Genomic DNA, 21,965 nt, shown 5'->3' with positions numbered 1-21,965 from the left:
ATCGTACGTAGGCAGGACACAAATATTTTGTACATTCCATATATTGAAAATTAAACCTATTTCTATCGTTTTTAAGTTCTGTATGAAATGTTTACTGACCGTATTTAGTCCGGGAACATAGTTTGAGAGTATGAATAGCATCAGCGCTCCCAATCGACTGAATACTCGTTACTAAGTAGCTTATAACAATAACGTGATCAGGGAAATATTACGCTGTCAAAATATGGTAGGGATTTCAAAAATGTAAAAAATGATAATAATGAAAGCAATGGTAATAAAACTATAATTTTGTTTTATAACGATATGAATGTGAAATAAAAAGAAAGATAAAATATATGCGATGAATGTTGTGTACAGTGTCACGTAATTAACGAATAAGTTTCAACGCGCGAGAAAGAAATGGGAATTTAGGCGGTGTAATAAGGACGAAGGCAGTTTGGGTGTTTTACTTGGTGCAAATAGTCAGGAATTTTTGAAATGGAGAATATTATTGTGAAACTGAGGAGCGTGAGGAAAGTTTATCTGGTAAAAGTTCTTTTTGCCTCAGAGCGAGAAACCTTGGTTGGGAAGAACTATTGACTGCAATTGGTACAGAGATGGAGGAGAGCACAATTTGGCGTATAAATGAGTAAGTGAAGGATGATAATTGGAAAATATTAGAGGTAGGCTTGCGGATTGCGGGCAGAGAATTAGAGATTAATACGGCAAACTTACTGAGGCCATATCTCAGCGCTCGGGATCATTTCGGTCTTTCTTTGCAATCTGCCGTTTTCGGAGGATAAGATCTCAGGAATCAGAACCTTCACATGAACAGACAGTTTATAGGGAAATAAAGTGGGAGCTTTAAAATGGATTTATAAGGTTCCAGTGTATTATAAATGCTTTAATTTTTTTTAGTTATACAATAATAATTTTATTTAATAATATTGTATAGGTTCTTGGCATAAAAAATGAACATGGGAAATATTAAAGGATAGAAATACCAAAACAACAGATTCGTAAATAATGTTAAGATAAGTTTTAAATGTAGCCTATATATAATTTATTTATGGCCTTGTATTATGCATTGAAGAGAGGTGAGGATTAAATAAACCCGCACTCGAAATTCATTTATACCGTACTTTAAAATAGTGTTCAAAAAGGAAATGGGTTTGTATATAGTTGGACAAATAAAAATTGTCTTTGTATGAAATTCAAAAAAGTTATCAGCCCCCTCAAAATGAGGTTACCGCCATTAAAGGAAATACTCGTTTTTTATTATCAATGATTTGAAGGTGACAAAAATATACGGTGACGTCGTCGTTACGACGTTTCAATACTTCCGGGCGTGTCAAAGTGCTTACGTAACAAATCCGTAATTGTAGACTAGGAAATTGCGGTGATATGCCAGATTCAAATAGAATTAAGGATGACTCGGTCGCTTCTAAAGGCACGTTTGGAAGGACGAAACGGCGCGTTAGACGCGGTCGATCGTCGGTGCGAGAATATTTATCAAAATGGCCGCCTCAATATTCTTCTCCGGCCAAGTCTTCTCCCTCCAGAGAGTCGACTCCTACTTCTTCGTAATCTTTTTCTAAGGCGGCCAGATCCTCTCTAGCCTCGGAAAACTCTCCTTCTTCCATTCCCTCTCCCACGTACCAGTGAACGAACGCTCTCTTAGCATACATCAGGTCGAACTTGTGATCGAGTCGAGCCCAAGCTTCGGCTATGGCGGTAGTGTTAGATAACATGCACACCGCCCGTTGCACTTTGGCCAAATCTCCTCCGGGAACCACCGTGGGAGGTTGGTAGTTGATCCCTACCTGTGAAAAGAGAAACAAAATTTGCAAATTATTTCTTTTCCTCAACCGTATGCTTCGCTAATTACCGAAAACCACAAATTGCTATGTAAATAGGACCTCTATAGACTTGGTTGTCCAAGTCGATAGAGGACACTTTATGAAAGTGTGCACAAAAGTGCCTGCTAAACTGCAAAATGACGTGAAAACAATTGAAACGAATTGGCGTAATTCCGAAATATGGTCAATTATCGTTAAGTGTCTACCCGCAGTTATAACTAATTACTCATACGTGACCGAAAGACAATCCGTTCTTCATCGGAAGAGAACGAATCGTCTTTTCTTTCGGGAAAATGACAATCTACGCCAAGGCAAGGTCGGAGGAAAGAACGGAAAGAGTAGGGAAGGAACTCACCTTGAATCCGGTGGGACACCAATCGACGAATTGGATGGTTCTTTTGGTCTTGATGCTAGCGATGGCGGCATTGACGTCCTTGGGCACGACGTCTCCACGATACAGTAGGCAGCAGGCCATGTACTTACCATGCCGTGGGTCGCACTTCACCATTTGATTGGCTGGTTCGAAGCAGGCGTTGGTTATTTCGGACACCGTCAGTTGCTCGTGGTAGGCCTTCTCGGCCGAGATGACCGGGGCGTAGGTGGCCAGTGGAAAGTGGATCCTGAAAACATTTCAAGTGTTCTTTAGTCAGAGTGCTTTAAATCTCTTCATCTTGGCATGGTTTAGGGTCCGAGATCAGGTGGGACGTGAGTATTATTATTTTTTTTTATTTTTTGACAACGACGTACCTAATCATTCCTATCCTTACAGTTACCGAATTAGGTGGAGTTTACATTTCATACGACAAGTAAGAGTTGACAAATGATAACCGATAACATTCTAATAAAATAAAAGAACCAAGCATGAATGGAGAATAACGTCGAAAAATGTGTAAGTTGGTGAAGTTAGTTGATTAAAAATGTTATAAAAAAAGTATTCTTATTAACAGTATGTTATAGTGGGGAAGAAGCCACAGTTATCATGTTAATATCATTTACTGATTATGTTTTCTTGTATTATATAGTGTTAACTTTATACCAGAAAATCTGTGGTAACAGCATTAATTAATAATAGTTGTTATTGATTATTATATGGTGAAAGACAATTCTTTGCTTCATAAAGCACAGGGTTGTTAGAAATTAAGTTCTCTACTTAGAAAAGTGTTGTAAAGCTTTAAAATTGTATGAAATTGAAACAGCGGATACTTCAAACGGCGTGTTTGCCGTTTATTGAAAAAAAAATAGTAGGCCTATAGGTGATAGGTGGCTCTGTAGTAATATAAGTACACAGCAAAAGTAAGCGGGTTGCAAAAGAATTTATTTGTGATTTTTGCCTCCGAAGAGATCATTAAAGTAAGTATTGACTATTTCAGTTGTTTTCAAATTATGGTCCGTGGGAATCATAATTTGAAAACCACTAGTGCTCCGAGAACATGTGTCAGGTAATCCGCAGTATTTCTATATTCCCTTACAATCATTTTTCAAAACGGAATTCTATGCTCTTTCGCCGGAGTGGATCGATAATTTTGACAAACATTGGACTATTTCATTGTACTGAATTCTATGATTCACTAGCTTATAGATTAACAATAGATAGATAAATTAACCACGTTTATTTAATCCTTTATCTACTTCAAATCATGTTGAAAATCCAAAATTGAAATTCCCAGATAGTTGTTCCAGAGTAATTAGAGAAACTTACAATAGATGTTCTGGACATGGCTTGATTTATTGGTTATTTATTTTTTTTTATACATTCTTTGCAATTTTTTCAGCAAATGTGTATGGAAAAAAAATTTTCATTTTTTTATTTTTTCAAATACTTTCAATGAAATAAATTTAATTACAAGAGTTTTCTTGAAGTAATTAATTAAAATGAATTTAGAAGTTTAGACAAATGATGGTTTATCTTATAAATATCATTATTATAAACAAGTAAAGTAAACAATATACCTGTATTTGACTATGATAACTGTGAAGACTTCTTTTTCGATTTTTCGACATTTTTCATTAATACTCAGCTCTTATTTCCATCGAATAATACTTTCGGTTATTCTTGTTTTTCAAGTTTCACTTCCAACTACGGTGAAACGAAGTTGCAACGTGCTCCACCTTTTGATTGTCGTGTTGAGTAAAATGCAAACCCCGCCTATTCGGATGACATTATAATCGACTCTGTGATCGGTAACTTTTAAAAATAATATTTGCAGGAAGGGTGCCACGCTTCCATTTCCACCCACTTTATTGATCCGGCGGTTTGCATTTCGGTTCTGGGAGAAACCAAGCGACGCCGCTTTTCCTATTTTCGGATTTTCCTAAGTATTTTACCCTTCTTTTTCGGAATTTCAAGGGAAAAAGGATGAAATACTTATAAACCAAAAGATAGGACATCACTTTTAGTCAAAGTTGGTAAAAAAACGAATCGTTTAATACCACAAATCGTTAGCATTTGAAAAGGAATTTCCTATTTGGTGGTGTCTCTCATCCTTTCTTCCAATCAACGTTAGTTACAGAATAAAAATGTAATCCATATTGAAGTATTTTAACAATTAACTCATATCGGACATTGAACGAAAGAATACACTTAAATTCTCGTATAGTCATAAACAAGAATATACAAAAGTCGAAACAACAAACTAGAAGAATTGTAGAATCGAGTTCCGTAACATTGCAAATAAATTTATACGTAACGTAATGAATAAGAAATACTAACTATACACCGATGAATGCCAGGTGATAAGTGAAAGACACGGAGTTTACGTTAATGAATATTTAATAACTTGCTATAATAAAATTATTTTTACGAGTAACAAGGATGAAAAGTTTCAATGCTGCATCATAATGTCGTCTCGAAGGCATTTTAAACAGTAGAAAGGGTTGTGAATTTAATTCACAATGAATTCTATAAAAAAAAAATACACTAAGAAATCAAAATTTTAAATTGTTTTCTAATCAAGTGCGTTTTTGCATACTCATAGTGATAAACGGAGTATTAACACTTGGGCAGTTGGAGCTCGCAATTTTACTTTTTTAACGTAATGCTTTTCATTTTTGTCATTTCATAACTCAAATCGGGCGTTTAATTAGAATATATTTTGGTGTCCTTTGACGACTTGCCCTCATGCGGAGGCTCCATCTACAGATTTGATGTATTTTTGTAAAAGAAGTAATTTTTCATGGATATATATTATATTATCAGTTCCGACCCTTCATTAATTTTCGAGGACATATTCTTCATTATATTTAGTAGAAAATCTGTAAATGTTAGCTGCGACTTCTTGCGTTTTGAGAGTATATATAGGGTAAAACCGGATAAGATGCCTATAGTTTTTTAACGCATATAACTCGCTTAACTGTGGTTTCCAAAAGAAACAAATATATGATACATATACAGCCAAGGGTTATCTTTTAAGAAAAGTGAACAAAGTTAAATAAAAACTCGATGTAACAGAGTGGTGGCAACGAAATGGCACCTGTCCGTTTCAGGCATGTACCTCGGGAGAGTTGCCTAATGCTTAAGGGTGAGATGCCTGTTTTATTTAACATTTAATTTAACATTTTGTACTTTTTGTATTTTGCACACTAACCATACTCTGTAATATACCTTGTGCACGTTTCGTGCCCCCATGTTTTGAATATTCAGCATCGAATTCAATCGGCTTTACTTATCTCGCTTTTGTGACTTTATTATGTGATTATTATATACAATTTTTTTTATTTTGAGTACCTAACATTGAATTTAATCCAATAGATCGCTGTGCTAAATTACTAAGTCTTCTGCGAAGAGTACGATATGGAATGTTCCTTTGCTTGCTTGATAGTGAGGCTGACTATTAATTAATTGGTACTGTTTTACTGGAAGAACGAAGTTCTTTCAGTAAGACATTTTTTCTATTGGCACCAGTTTTCCTTTTTTTTGTATTCAGTAAACATCTAAAATTAATATATTTCATTAATTTCATAATAAAATATTTCAGAAAAGCATGCATCTCTCCCTTAAATCCACTAGACATCTCACCCAAACCATATGGGAGAGATGCTTATTTCTATATTTTAGACTTAAATTATTAGGAGGACCTCTGGATTCGACAACAACATGACCAACTAATCTCATTTTCACGTGAAACAGAAATATCACGTAAGCATATTCGAATCTCGGAACATTTCGTATAAACGTGAATGTCGCAAAAATGTTTATAGAGCGATGATAAACATAAGCTTATTTTTTACGGAAAAAATTAGCAAAACAACCATTTGGAAAATAATGAAACTCAAAACGTTAAGTGTGGTCACCATTAAAGTGACTAGTGACTTGTTCTACCGATTATTATTTGAATAAACAATCTCTAGTCGTCTCTCCCGACTAGGTATCTCACCCGGTTTTACCCTATATATTTTAAAAAGTAAACAGTCACTTAGTTCACACACTTGGCATTGATAAAATTCCGCAAATGAGATCTCAAATTAAACCGCACGATCTCTAGATGCGCAGAAATATATGAAAATTTGAATATATATTGAGTTGATCGAATTATTAATGATTTTAGCTATTTTCGATTTAGTATAAAATGGCCTCCGTAGTAAACTTTTTACAGACCAAAGTAATCGTTTGGCTCATTTAGAGATAGGAGAACTTTAAGAAAAGGCCAGGAGAAGTGAAATAAAAATGTAAAACTTTTTACGCAGAAGTTTTTCATGAAAATTTAGAATAAAAACTCATGAAAATATTTAAAACATGCTTCTAATATCATCGGATCCGTATGTTTCTTTCTTGCGAGAACTGCCAAAACAGAAGCTTACAATGTTCTTTCCCGAAGTACTGTACTCGGTTCGCTCCTCTCTCCTAAAGGTACAAAGTTAAGAGACGCGGAAAGTGAAGAGAAACACCATAATGTCTTTAAGAAAAATGAATCTGAGGAAGAAATGTATGAGGCACAAGAAGATGAGAATGGCAGAGATAGTGGAACGACTATAGTTAGAAAATAACGAATATAAACGAACATAGGAAAGATATTCGAAATACTTTGCACAATATTGCTAATAGTTGGATCATTTCGATGAATTTTCTGGTAGAGGAAATAAATATCGATCAAAACAAAGGAATTGATGTTAAAGTAAACATCACAAAAAAGCAAACATTTTCAATCTCTCGTTCATTACGAACAAAAGTATTTACACCGTCAGATATTGAAATAAATAGCTTTCACGTAGCGTTTTCCATTCTTCCGCATTTTTATATACCAGAATCTATCCAAACACTAAAAGCTATCCAAACACGACAGAACAGATATTAACCTCGACACAGAGCCCAAATGATCTTCGCAGTTTGCTAAATCAGGACTTTCTGGATTGTCCGAGAGTAGATATAGCGACGAATACGTCCTCACCTGGGATAAGGAACCAGATTGGTTTGAAACTCGGTCAGGTCGACGTTGAGGGCGCCGTCGAATCTCAGAGACGCGGTTATGGACGAAACGATTTGACCGATGAGACGATTGAGGTTAGTGTAGGTGGGACGCTCGATGTCGAGATTGCGTCGACAGATGTCGTAGATTGCCTCGTTGTCGACCATAAAGGCGCAGTCCGAATGTTCCAGAGTGGTGTGGGTGGTCAGGACGGAATTGTAGGGTTCCACCACGGCCGTCGAAACCTACGGAGGAAGGGAGTTAGAGGACTGTCTGGAAAGGAGGGGCCGAAATAAAAGGGATTTACTTGAGGCGCCGGATATATGGAAAATTCCAGTTTGGATTTTTTCCCGTAGTCCACCGAGAGTCTTTCCATCAACAGGGAGGTAAATCCGGACCCGGTACCACCTCCAAAGCTGTGGAAAATGAGAAATCCCTGAAGACCAGTGCATTGGTCTGCCAGTTTGCGAAGTCTGTCGAGTACCAAGTCGACTATCTCCTTGCCGATGGTGTAATGACCCCGGGCGTAGTTATTGGCGGCGTCTTCCTTTCCCGTTATCAACTGTTCGGGATGGAACAGTTGGCGGTAGGTCCCCGTTCGCACTTCGTCTGCAAGAGAAACCACGGGTGAAGAAAGAAAAGTACGGAAAGTGCCGGATCGGGAAGTCCGATCTCCGCCAATTCTTACCTACGACGGTGGGTTCCAGATCTACGAAGACGGCTCGCGGCACGTGCTTTCCCGCACCCGTTTCGCTGAAGAAAGTATTGAAGGAATCGTCGCCGCCTCCGATGGTCTTATCGCTGGGCATCTGACCGTCCGGTTGGATTCCATGTTCTAGACAGTAAAGCTCCCAACAGGCGTTTCCGATCTGGACGCCCGCTTGGCCGACGTGGATACTGATACACTCGCGCTGCACCGAGAAGAAGAAAAAAATTTACAACGAAAGGAACTCGCGAGTGCGTAGTTAAAATTCGGATTCTAAAATACTTGATATCCCTAATCTCGATCTATTCGATATATTTTTTTCACCCAAATTAATCTCGCGTTTTTTATCGGAGTGAATCGAAAGTGGAGAATGAAAATTCAATCCATAAACACGCCAACATTCTCAGACGCCATTTTTATCGGACGGGTGGCCGACAGACGACGTATATTTCGACTTTCCATATTCCGGTTTTCGTATGTGGGCACATTCTATGTGGAAAACGACAAGTTTTAGGTAGTGCCCGTCGTCAATCCCCGCTCCAGCGATGTCGCCAGATCTGACACTGTACTTGTTTGTTTATTTATTTCCTTTACGACTAAAGAAACTCTTACTTTAAATTTTATATTGTTCAGAAATAACTTGAATCGGTCAAAAGTTACTTTGAACACAATCCGTTATTATTCGTCGATTGCTTCCGACTTCCGATTGTATGGACTAATGGAGACTTGGCGCACACCTATTTTTTCCAATTTTCTGTATCCATATCATAAAGCCAAGACTCCATTAGCGTAAAACCTGAGCGTAATAATAATTATTTTTAATCGCGTGACCATCATATTTTACCTCGAAGCAGGACATAAAACAAGCGTAAAGCGAGTTGAACAGTTCAAATTTCGACGTGACTACCTCTGTAATATGGCACCATCAACCACTCAGAAGTCAGTGGATTTTTACGTCATCGTGATGGTCACGTTATTAAAAATAATTACAGCCAGTGTTTTTACGCTGGTTTTACGCTAACGGAGTTTCGGCCTAAAAGTTTGATAGATCCAAACTGTTTCTTGTGGAATACGGTTCGGCCAAACGGGGTACCATACGGAGATACGGAGTTTATAACCACACTATACTGATACGGAGTTCCCATCCCCAAATTCTTGTTTGTTGGTCTGGAATTTGAAAAAATTGTAAACATATAAATTCCCGCTGTCGTCCATCTGCCTGACTGTCTATCCTTCCTCAATATCGAGAACGGAGTTAGATAGATGAAAGACGAGACCGGATATGGAAAGCTTAGGGACATGAGGCCTCGATTAACTGTATATGAAGTTCCGATGCAAACCGAAACTCACATTATTTCAATTCAAAAATATTTAACTCATTTCATTTCCTTTTAGCAACAGAGTCGTGCTGATCAGCACGACTCTGCTGATCAGCACTTTCCTGTTGAATCAGATATTTTTCCTGTTAGCAACGTGCTGATCAGCACGNGATGCAAACCGAAACTCACATTATTTCAATTCAAAAATATTTAACTCATTTCATTTCCTTTTAGCAACAGAGTCGTGCTGATCAGCACGACTCTGCTGATCAGCACTTTCCTGTTGAATCAGATATTTTTCCTGTTAGCAACGTGCTGATCAGCACGACTCTGCTGATCAGCACGTTGCTAACAGGAAAAATATGATGTACAGGGGCAAGACACTACTGATTTGATGTAGAGAGCATATATTTTAAATTAAATAAATAAAAAATATGATGAAAAACTTCAGCCCGTCATTGTCATGATGTTCGTTTAAATATTATACTTTAATAGAAACGCTGTACTAAATACTTATTGGAAGCTTTCTGGTTGTTGAAACTTTTAATACGAAAGAATAATGACAATATTAAAAACGTAAAAACACGTAAACAGATAATAAAAATTTCTCTGTACTCGCCATGTCTAATCACCAGGAACAAACTATTCTCCACAGCAGGACGACTTTACTTTAGAGGCTACGCCTCTGCCAAATTATGCAAAACAATCTAAAACATGGCGAGTAAAGAAGATATTTTTATTATCTGTTTACGTGTTTTTACGTTTTTAATACTGTATTTCCGCCAGACTTATTTTACAAAGAATAATGACAATAATTTAACCTTTAAAGATATAGATTACAAATAAAGATATACCGGCTGAAAGACAGATATACCGGCATATAGGCTAACACAGTGTTTTTCAACTTGTGGGTCGCGACCCCCAGTGGGGGTCGCGGGTAAAAGAAAAAGACAAGTGTCTGTAGGTCCTACACTACATTAAAAAACTACAATTTCAGCGAGAAGGCTGTACCTGTTTATTTTACAGTACAATTTTTTGATCGATATGTAGGTCTCAACCATGGGTGTAGCCAGGGAGGGGCGTGGGTGGGTACGGCCCACTCCAGAAAATCATAGCCGTAAAAGTGTTGAGTTGAATTTCAGAAAGAAATAGAAAAAGTAGAAAAGTAGAAGCTGAAAATTCTGATCCTAAAAAAAAGGTGAACAGCACCCTGTGCCCAATGTTATAATTAAAGGAAGTTTCATACTTTATGTGTTAAGTTATTATCGATCCTTCCGAAATGTTCATTTTAATCAACAATAATTTGTCTCAACAGAAAGATAATTAAATACATAGTTTTTAAAATCACTGACATAGTTTTAATATGGCCCTAGGGGGGTCGCCAGAATTTTTTAACCTGTAAAGGAGTCTTGTATTCAAGAAGGTTGAAAAACACTGGGCTAACATATTAACTCTAGGAATTACTTAGTAGAATGCCATCAGACTCTTCTGTGAAAAATCATTAAATTTGTTTTCCTTTTTTATTGGCCTATCTGTAAATTAGCTCGTATTGCAGGAAATACGAATGAATTAACATATGGCACTATAGATCTGTTTTATAGAAATGTTTGATTTTCATATCGGAGCGCAGTTCAAGCCCGACACGAGCATGGGGGTGTCTAAAAATTGACGACAAACAGTGACGGATTACGTAGTTAAATAGACTTAAAATTAGCGACGTCGTATTTAAATGATGCTTTATTTGTGTTTAACATATACTTTAGAAATAATGTGCAATAAAGTTACTTACATATTGTACTGTACTAGACGAAACTTTAATACAGAACTAGGCTTATATGTTTTTCTGTTGTCTCTCGTGATAGTTCGTAATAAGTATCTAGAGCGAAAATTTAATTCATAATAAAAAATCGAAAAACGTTTTAAAATAGACCTTGGCCAATTTTTGAGTATTCCACATTGCAGCGCCTCAGTAATTCACTTAAAGAAGGTTAACTCCGTGGCAAAAATTATAAAATATCCATCGGGATTGAATGAAAATGAATGAAATGAATGAAAATGAAAAATGAAATCCATCGGGATTAGCTAATTCCATTCGGTTCAAACAGAGAAGTTTATCGAGTGCGAAGACTTGGTGGGAATTAACTTCTTTCGAATAAATACAGTACACACCAACCAATGCCACTTAGCACTTCCTTTTTCCAACCATCGGAGATATAAGCCTTAACTTAATGTAAAGTTTCTATACGTCGTTTATTTTAAACTAGCTAAACTGTCCTTTATCGAAAGGAGAAGGAACGAAATGCGTCCTTCTTATTCATATTTTAATGGCCGTATATCGTAATGTTAGTAATGGATTTTCTCAAGGGCGTATGCCTATCCTTATATATCAATCCGCATCCTTCCCCATAAGCCATGGCTTAGCATTAAACATTTTAAACTCTAAATTACACTAAAATATGCAAATATTTATAATTTTGCCATTATTGCGAAAACTGCGAAAACTGATTTTTAAATCGAAAGCTAAAATGTATAAACAAAATGCAAGTTATTAAGTAAAAAGGCATTCGATTATACTGTTTTCAGATGGGATGGGGTCGAATGAAATTTGGAGAGTTTAATCACTTTTCGGTTTTAAATATTCTTTAATTCGGCCAAAGAATTCTGGCAACGCTTCCATTTTCTTTCCTATAAGCGCAGTAAAGAAACGACGGACGCCTTCTAGCGGCGCTGGTCGATCCTACCCACCGTGTTCCAAATACCGTAGTTATCGATCGATTCGATTGGACTCCTTCCCGGAAACCCGCGTCCCCTTCCAATTCTAAAAATAGCCGTTTGTTTGTTGTCCTATTATCGAGAGCGGTAAATATCGACCGAGAAAGGTGCTCATGTAGCGTTTCTCCAACTTCTTTACCGGTCATCCCCGGTTTCACGTAAAAATTTGGAAACGACCGCAATTATTTTTTAAAGTAGGCCTACTTTTTAATCGTAAATATCCAATAGCGCGTTGCGTGAGCGTGATTGGCTTCACTTCCTTTTTTAATATCCTACTTCATTCTTTTCCGAAATATTGTGGCAGCCTATCGTTCACGCCCGACGCTTTCCGCACGGTGTTTCCTCTTTTCGCCGACTTCGTCGATAAGAAGTTTCGAAAAATGCAAACTAGAAATTATTTTGGCCCTTCGGTGCCGAGAGGACAACTGAATTTTTCGACGACGGCGGTCTGTTCCCATCGATTTTTCACTCGTCCCAGCCAAAGCGGCATTTCATTTTGTAAGAAAGAGAGGGAAGGAGAACTTCGTCCTTCGGGCCCGACTTTTCAGGGAGTCTTTCGGGAAGTTTACATCCGCTCTATTAAACCGAGGCTTTCGTTTATCGTCGCATTTCCTCCAATCGGTTACGCCTAGAAAAGGTGGAGCGCGTTCGTCGAATATTTCTCCGACATTCTCCTTCTCCACTTCCGAATTCCTCAATTTAACGCCTTGGACGACCACCGGATGGAAAACGGTTAGAAAATTGCCGATGCTCTTTCCAATTTTACGTAATGCTTCCCCGTCCGCCCATTTCAACGTACACTTTTCTCTTCCTCTTTAAGTTTAAACCACGTTCGGCTTTTCCGGACGGGTGCAGAACTTTCGTCCATGAAACTTCGCACGGAAGTCGGTGGAACGGCCAAAACCCAGGCGGCCGCCGACCGATCGATTAATTACGGGAAGGAGATCGATTCCGGGTCCGGGTGCCGGACGAAAATTTTGTAATTGGAAGGTGAGAAAACGGAGTTTCTCGGGATACATTTCGTTCTCTTCTCCTCGAAAGTCCGAGAGACATGGGGCCCGAAGGGAAACCGGCGCCCGCGGGAAGGCCGCGTTGAGGTGAAAGGGAGGGGATTCTTACCATTTCGACGTGGAAGGAGCTCACCGAAGGGACTTCGAGGTGTCTGCGGCGAGAAAAGTGCGGCGGCGACGGAGGGGAGAGCGTATAAAGGAGAGAGAGGGCCCCCCATTGGTCGACGGAGTCGCCTCCGGCCATTGGTCGACGGGGGAATTCCGCGCGCCCCGTCCGACGCCCGACAGGCGGCTCTAGCCGTCCGGAGCGTGACGCGACGGTCCGTTCTCGCGGACGGCGCGCGGCTCCCCGGCAACCGAAATCGAAGGTGCGCAAATACAAACAAACAAAAGGAAAGAGGTCGATCTCGGCGGTCGACCGCCATTTTTCCCCCAACCTGTCTTACGGAGTTTTGGAGGAACGGGAATGACGGATGAAGTTGGAGCTCACTTCGCGGGCTACTCCGTCGGACGGAAAACGGAAGGTGGTCCGTCGTCGAAAAGGTTTCGGCCGTCCGTTCGACTCCGTCAGAATCGCGCGCCCACCCAATCGGGGTGAAGCACCGGCCAATTTTTTTTACTGGTGTGGAAAAACCCGAATGGATATCGTTTGTTTTCTTTGTTCCGTATTACGGCGTTTTCGTTGACGTCCGAGTAATTTCTTACGATGAGTGCCGTCGGCAGTCATTCCGCTCGGTTTCTCGCGTAGAATATCGGAAAAAGTCGAAATAATTCTTTGTCCTCTTCCCGGTTCTGATTCCCATTTTTCGTTCCTTTCTCTGTTTTTCACGGCCCAAGTGGCTCTCGTTCGAAAACCCGGAACCGGAATCGAAAATCTTTTATGCCATAGAGAGAGAGGACGCTACTTTCCGGAAAGAAATCCGAGTAGATCGATCTATTTTCGGCCACCGTCTCCGTCAGTTCCGATGGACTCGAACGTCCGGAAAGTCTTTCTACTCGCGAACTTCAGTTCCGGGTTTACCGTTCCTACGTCTCGTCAATTTTTCTCAACTATTTTTTTGCGCTTTTTGTCCTTCCGACGCGAATCCGAAGTTTTGTCGGGTATTTACACCTTCTCTTCGTCCGGTTTTTACAGACCATCGTTAATCGTCGAACCCACGGCGTCAATTTAGTTCGCCAATTGTTGACTATTAGACTCTCCAAAGAAAAATCCTTCCGGAACGAAAACTGGCCGAAGCCACTTAGACTTAAGGACGTTTGACGAAATGTTAAGGGAAAATTGGATTTTAGTTTAATTAGAAACTGTTATTCTTTTGGATTATGGTGAAAAAAGCACTATTTACTCTAATCGGTAAATAAAATTCCTGTTTAATGTTTCGTTCCAAGTCTCGAACAAAATCACCCCAAAGAGTGAACGTTCGACGTCTATTCCCCATTCAAATGTTGTCTTTATTCGGTTAATGTCGATGTGTGAAAATCAAAATTTTAAGAGGAAAAGAAGGAAGAAAGAAGAAAAGAAGGCAAATCCTATCTTCATCTTTTACGTTCCGAATTAAAGTCCGCTCGCGGTTCACCCGTCAGAAGTAACGGGCTGGCGGTTGGCTTTCCCTCTTGCGTCGAGTACTAAAGCGCTACGTTATTGAGGCGTGGCGACATAATGTTAAGGTGTACTTCGCACGAGTGGACGTTCCGTAAGGCCAACCGCCGTATCTTTCCCATCGCAACGTACGAAAGAAAGCGGTTTTAGACGGAGAAAGGATTAAGGGTCGCCATCGCGTAACTTTTCCTATCGCCGATCTGAGGAAATTGTTCTCTGTGCCAATTAAACATAAAGGCGTATAGAGGAAGCGAAACGGAGATTTTTCTTTATTTTATTCTTTCAATTTCCTCCCGAAGGCTTAGTCTTAATTATTTTTGACAATACCAAACTTCCCATTGCTATTGTGCTTATGTGGCATATTCGAAGATATACCGTGCGTAAATGACTGTAGTATATTCTATTAGTCTCGGAAACTATTTGTACGAGGAAAGTATAAACTGTAATAGAATATTAAAACTTACGGTACAACTTGTGTCCATAACAAATATTTAGGTGTGCAATTAAGTCGAGATAGGAGAGATAATGGAGCGATAGGCTGTAACGCGCTAATGAATGTTCGAATATGCGACTTAACCCTCCCGTTACTATGCTATATCGAAACTTTTGTATTACAGATAGTACTTAAGACTAGACTCCTTTTTTATCATCGTGAGGTCGCTTGCTTTCTAATTTCGAAAGCGGGAGGAAAGTTCTGTCCTAGACTGTCTCACGCCTCCATTCACCAACGGGATAAGCGCCCGATCATTTTCGGTGGTAACGATCGAGTTCATTTTTGATTTCCACCGAACTAACGAAGATGGAAAGATCTTCGTTAAAGGAAGTTCTCTGGAAAGATGAAAAGCCTCTTATTTCTTTCTCTAATTATTGTATTTTTCGCCGAGTTCGGCCATATCTACGATGGCGCTGCCGGGTGACGAGGAAGGGACCCGACGTATCCGGAGGGATCATTTCCGAATAATTCCTGTGTTTCGACCCTCCCGGATTCGCTCTCGGGTCTTCCAGAGCGGTAAGCTGCTGGGGTCGGATGTCAGAGCTATTTAATATGGCAAAGCATATCGGAATCACAGTATCGTATCAGTGTGGACGGCACCCGTCGCACGTTTCCTATCACGTTTCCCTATCAAAATATTGATACACTGATACCCAATAAATGTCATCGCTAGCTCATCAGTCTTTTTCCATCGCATCAAACGCTAGATTCGTTATTGAAGCGGTCTGGACGCACACTTTTTTTTATCAGTTCTTCGCGTCTCGGTTTCACGCTGGAATGCATAGGCTATGCGCCGCAAGTTAGTGTTTTTGTACGTGTTTAAATGGAAGTCCACCCAACGGATTCTACCCTCCGTAAACTTCCGTATTGGCTAGACTTACGGCATTTACAAGTGCCACAACTTCTTTCTTTTAAGATTCTAATGAAATCAGATGTATACCGGCAGCTGCTAACTTCGTGGATGTGGTCGTTGTTGCTCAAAACTACGAGTCCAAACTACAACTTCTTCCCTTTCCCGAGACGTGATACAGAAGGACAAGCCGCATTGAATGGTAGCGTATCACTAGATCGATACGCTACAGTTATGCGATACGAGGATACGCAACAAGTCTGGAGTCACTTAACATCACGTTTCCTATAACGTCCAGGTAACGAAGGATCTTCTCTTTCTCCTAGGAATCCATTATCTTCCGGTTTGATTTATTGGTGGAATTTCCGGATTAGCGTAGTAATTTTCTCTGTTTGTTTTCCTTCGACGCTTCCATCAAAATTATCTGCATGGATCGAGAGCCAGCCGATCATCGACGGATAGATTACTTCAAACGGTTGTCTGTCCAGGGAAGGCGGAAAATATTGGGAACGACGGCAGATCGGAAGTGTTCGACGAAAGTCAATGATCACAAATTACAATAAAGTGTATTGTTTAAATATTATCTGGACTGACGATTTCTTAAGAAAGGCTGAAAAACATCTCTAACGCTTTAGAACCTTTCTGTTGGGGTATGCGCTACACGTTGACGCTCTCGCTAACTACCAACTCGCACAAGTCTGTAAATGTTTAGATTAGATGACAGGTCGTCTTGGAGAGGGTACAGACGGCGGTCCTCCTCCTCGGGAATCTCGGTTACGACGGATGGGAAATTTTTGCGGGTTTTTTATGTCGGCTATTTAACGGCATGTGCGACGGAGAAATTTCCCGTCCAACGGGACGGGTGTTAGAATCGTCTTAGATATAACCTGGGATCCGAATGCCGAGTGTGAAATTAATGGACGAACGTCGATCGATATCCCACTTTAAGCCTGGATCTCGTCTTATCGATAGAGACCTTACAATATTCCGATAGTTTCCGGTCTGTAAGAAACCTTAAAGAAATCGAAGAAAACTATTAACTGTTTCCTTTATTCCTACTCGATTCCGTCGAGATATAAGAAACATTAAAAACATTCTTATTCTGTTACGTTGCTACTATTTATCGCATTATGGCATTGTGTAATCCAGTTTCTGGTTTAATTCTCTTGTTCTTATTTGCATTTTGTTTTAGTTTTAGAACGAATCGAAAAAGTCTTACTATTTTCCGTCCTATATTGCAAGATTGTACCTAATTTGAATTAATGAATTTATTGTATGTATCCATTAAAAAAAGCACACTAAATATTTCTATCGATAAATTGTCAATTTCTTTTGTTCGCCCGTCCTTTTCTTCTTACAGTAGCCACAGTAAGTGACGTATTTTTCGCTAAAATCGGACGCAATTATAATAGTGACAACTTACTTTAAACGAAACAGTTATATTTACGTTTTAAGCAAAGACTTATTCGATCGAGCAAATGTCTGTCGTTTCTTTCCTTCGCTGGATACCGACCGACTTTTCCGCCACACCCTCGGAACAGTCTACAGTATTCTGTTCCCTTTGATCGCAATACATTTACATAAAGTGTTGTTTTAGCCTCTTGTGAGCACAAAAAGTAATCGCTTATTTCAAAATAAACGTAGTCGTTGACGTCATAATTTTAATCGATGAGTACAATCTGTCCTTTCCAGAAGTGGCCAATATCCGGGATCTTTAATTTCGGTTACGTCGTGACAATAGTTCCAAAAGAGTTTATATAGTAAGGTGAACAAAATCATAGAACACGGCTATTGATCGGTGCGATCGATACCGTGCAGAAGGGAGGAAAGCGCAACGTTTGGTAAATATTCAGAAGAATATCCGTTAAAAAGCGACGGATTACAAATAGGAAACCCATAAGCGACCGGACGAAAGTTTGCAGTCTTCGTTTTATGAATTACGGTAGTGGTTCGGTGTTATGAATCGGTGTTCAACAATCTTGCTTCGAGTGTCCCGTGAAAAAGATCTTAAAGCTTTCATTGAAAATTTATTCCAATTTATACTGCAGCATATTATTTCAATGGTAGACAATTTCATGCTTCTATTTTATTCATTACAACAAAGTTTAATTAGTTTACTGCTTCGTTGTTTCGTGAGAATAATAAAAATTGAATTGTTTGTCCATTTTTGATATAAATATATTTAAAATGGATAAGGTTACGTTTATGTAATACTCCATTAAATAAAAAGTGTATAAATGGTGTTCCAAAGCTTCAGAAAGATTGAGTGCATATATATTGTGGGACATGAAACATGCGCGTCTATTTTGATGTACAGTAATGGTACTTTGTGATGTTCATTATTGTGGGAAGTCGAAAATTGTTCAGCAAGTCTTCCGAAAAGAAGAAAATTTTTGGGTCGTGTGTAATTTGTTTTTAAATACCTATGTTTCTATGACCGGGATAAAATGAGACATTTAAAACTCCAGCAACGAGTTGTGTAACTTTCCTGATCAAACTTTAAATTTGTGTATGGCGCCATCTGTTATGAGATTTTATTTTAAAAACTTTTTACATTATTAATTATTATAAAATGTCAAAAGCTTAATTTTTATGGCAGAAATCACTTTTATAAAATTAAAAAAAAATTGTAAATGCTAATAACGAGTAAAATCTTCATTAAGTCCGACCCCACTCGAAATATGACGTATAACCCCTCTATCCCATCCTCTCGAGCTTTAACCACCAAAATTTACCCCTAACACACAAACCATTTTGCAAAATTTTAGAAATTTTCGACATAACGCACAAGAGTTATTAAACTTCAAAGAGGGTGAACAAAACTGTGCCCCCATACACACACTGACATCCATCCATATATACAGAAAAAATCCCGAACTTTTTTGCATTTCTCGACATTTCAAGGTTATCAAGGCCAAGTCAAAAATGTAAAAATCTTGGGGTCATTTTTTGACCGATTGCCATACTTTTCCTCTGTTATATATAACAGAGCCGGGAAAGTAAAAATTGAGAAAAAAAATCGAGGAAAACAGTGAATTCATTGCAGCCAGGTCCGGCGGAGTCGGGTTTAGAGCGTTACTGGAATTTGGTCCAGGGATCTGTCAAAAGTTTCTGATTTAATAGGGCATTATGTCATATTTTAGTCTGTACTACCAATGAAACACCGAAGGTGCAAAGTGACTACCAATGGATATTCATGTGTTTTCTTTGTCTCTGTATTCATGTACTGATTTATCCCATAAACAAAGGCTCTGTTGCACATCTTCAATAATTTGTTTGCCATTTTCGAAATGCTTTGTCTCGGAGACTAGTAGTCAATAGAAAACAATTGGATAACGGATAATGACGTCGATTTCCATCAAGGTTCAAATAGACTCACGATCTATTCGATTCATCAAACATACAGAGTTTCATGGACATGTGCAGTCATTGAATTTCACGAATAATGTCGATGGTGGTAGGCTCTAGTGGGAACCTTCTTTATCATGATATTTTTGTCTGATTTTCAAAACGTTTTTATAACTTATAATATCCAATTATTAGAAAAGACTGTTTATACGAAAATTTTATGGATATTTCAGTCAACAAAATTGCATATTTTTGTCTTCATTCAAATATTGACGAAACATTTCTTCGAGTATTTCTTTAATATTACCGTGAAAACGTTAAAACTTAGGTCTACTTGAGTTATGGACATTAAGAACTTTATCCACTTAAGAACTATTGATTTTTTCGTGTAACTGCAATTATTGATATGCAATGTAGTACTATTATAGAAGAGTTACGGGAAACTCTATTGAAGAAAGTAACAATAAGTTAGTTTAACTCAAAAACTGTTTTTCCACCCACAAAATAGCAATACATTTATAGTTCTAGTTTGTTTTACAAGAAGCGAGTCATACGTTCGGATCTCCGATTGGAACGTAACTTGGTGAGCAAGTAGACTTAAACACAAGCAGCTGTCGTGGACTCAATTTTCAAGCGTTTCCGAAAAACGGGTCTTTGAAAATTTAGCTTAGAAGACTTTGGAAGTTTCGCTTTTTGTAATGGCGATGGTGTTTTTTATAAGTATATTTTGTTTAATAGTTCAATTAATAAAGTAAGCGTTTTCCTTGTGGTGCTGATAGCGGGACAAGGGTGACTCTGATCCCCGAAATGGGGAAATGATGACGATCTAATGAAAAAGAAAAAAAAAATGGCGATGGTGAGTGGACAAGACTCTAAGTACTAGACCAATAGACTGTAGATTCGAACCTTTGCACTTTTGTTTGTGTTTTTCTTTTTACATGTAACAAAATTATTCTGTTATTTTACCATATCATTAGCATTATTGCTACTATTATTATTCCTCACGTTTAAAGTTTATAAAACAAGAGATTAAAAGATTCTAGTCAGTTTATTGATTTAAGTTTCAACTCTAACAAGTGAAAATTCTCTGAACAAATTAACAAACAATATATCTTCCAGAACGTTTTTATTTTGATAACTTTGTAAGTGGGTCATAAGTGGAGAATAGAATATTCCGTTAAATAATCAATTGTTATATGTGCAGTCTGTAGTATTGCTGTTAACAATTTTAATAGCAAATGTGTACAATGAAGAGATTAAAAGGAATAATTGTTTATTTTGTTGTTATGTTTTTAATTTAAAAATATTAATCATTTAAATTAACATTAATCATATAAAGTTATAAATTAGATGTTGTTTCTGAAATTAATGATTTTTTTAAAGGAATTTCTTTTGTTCTAAGAAATAACTGAAAAATTTTTGATATAATTGAATGGCTCAGAACTGGAATTAGACTTGGGCCTTAAGCCCTAACTTGTGAGATGCCTTCTACCAAATAATTTTAATTTAAGCCATAAATTATGGCTTGTGCTTTTATGTGTAGATTTGGTCATGGCAAATTATTATAGTAGCCATTTTAAGTATTCAGTTCATTAAAACAGGAGAAAACAGCTTTTGCTCAGACTTTCCACCATTTCTGTTTGAAATTTGGAACACAAACACAGTTTCAGATAAAAAAAAAAATAAATATAATATATATAAGGGAAATTGTTCTTACACGTGGGTTGAAAGCTGAAGCAAAGAATGGGAAGAAGATATACTATGGCCTGAATTGCATGTCAAATACGACAGATTAAAAATTCAAAAAAACAGGGAGAGAAAAATATATTGTAAAGTTGTATGAACAGCTGAATTCATATCAATGAAAAAGCCTTGATGGCATGGTTTTTACATGGAAGTAATTCATTTTCGCTGCAAATAATCTCCATTCTGGTTATCGTATCTGTCACGCTACTATATAAACGATTCAATTCGAACTTCTCTTGTATACAATGATTTCGCCCATCCTCTTCATCTTCCTTACAGGTAAATTTTTTGACGTTTCTTATAATATAACGTTGATTAATTCTGACGAATAAAGTTTACTTTGTATTTTAAATACATTTTACGTGACAAAATTTGTCATTTAAGTATTAGAAAACTCGATTCAATTAATATTTTTATGTAAATTTGATTTTTTTGTCTTTACTTTTAGCTAAAAGGAATATTAATTTTTCATTTGTTTTAAGGTGTAATACTTTTAGAATATTTTTATATATTATTTAGATAATTTTTAAATACCGGTTCATCGCAATGAGGAGATAGATATTCTAATGTTAATCATAATATCTTTACCGAGCTCAAAGTAATATAAAATTATGTATAGTATTTACTAATACTACTGATTTATTGGCCGGTTAATAGGAAATATATTTTTATACCATTCAATGTTAATGTTTATGAATCATTGCGTGTCTTGTTCGCGCTAATGACTAACCACTGTCATCAATCTGAACAAAACACGTAAGGAGTCATAACTTAACGGTAAACCTTGTACTTGTCAACCATATTCTTAATTGTTTTTTGTTAGAAAAATAATAATAAACATATATTTTTTTCAGATTTTTTTATTATATATAATTATGTATCAA

General features: G+C 37.7%; 1 protein-coding gene across 2 annotated transcripts; it reads right to left on the bottom strand.

Annotated features, from left to right (window-relative positions):
• Positions 1-1,234: 1,234 nt before the first annotated feature.
• LOC111615211 (tubulin alpha-1A chain) lies at positions 1,235-13,213 on the bottom strand. 2 transcript variants are annotated; one of them, XM_023356622.1, is made up of 6 exons: positions 13,157-13,213; positions 7,929-8,151; positions 7,548-7,849; positions 7,223-7,485; positions 2,194-2,458; positions 1,235-1,802 (listed from the first exon to the last, which is right to left on the bottom strand). In XM_023356622.1, exons 1-6 carry the CDS (start codon positions 13,157-13,159, stop codon positions 1,506-1,508), a joined length of 1,353 nt encoding a protein of 450 aa, XP_023212390.1. In that variant the 5' UTR covers positions 13,160-13,213; the 3' UTR covers positions 1,235-1,505. The 2 variants fall into 2 exon arrangements, with proteins under 2 accessions (XP_023212390.1, XP_023212391.1); XM_023356623.1 differs by lacking the exon at positions 7,929-8,151 and having other exon boundaries at positions 13,157-13,190.
• Positions 13,214-21,965: the final 8,752 nt, after the last annotated feature.

The sequence above is a fragment of the Centruroides sculpturatus genome, unplaced genomic scaffold, assembly GCF_000671375.1.
Source record: "Centruroides sculpturatus isolate CEXI.00-Female unplaced genomic scaffold, Cexi_2.0 scaffold2395, whole genome shotgun sequence".
In the NCBI taxonomy this organism is placed as follows: domain Eukaryota; kingdom Metazoa; phylum Arthropoda; class Arachnida; order Scorpiones; family Buthidae; genus Centruroides; species Centruroides sculpturatus.
The sequence above is the reverse complement of the archived record's forward strand: the minus strand, read 5'-3'. Positions and strand labels throughout refer to the sequence as shown.

Excerpts from the sequence above, each read along its gene's own strand:
- LOC111615211 (XM_023356622.1), bottom strand. Across the intron at positions 2,459-7,222 it reads AATCTGGTTCCTTATCCCAG|GATCCACTTTCCACTGGCCA; the intron begins GTGAGGACGTAT and ends AAATGTTTTCAG. Across the intron at positions 1,803-2,193 it reads GGTGTCCCACCGGATTCAAG|GTAGGGATCAACTACCAACC; the intron begins GTGAGTTCCTTC and ends CTCTTTTCACAG.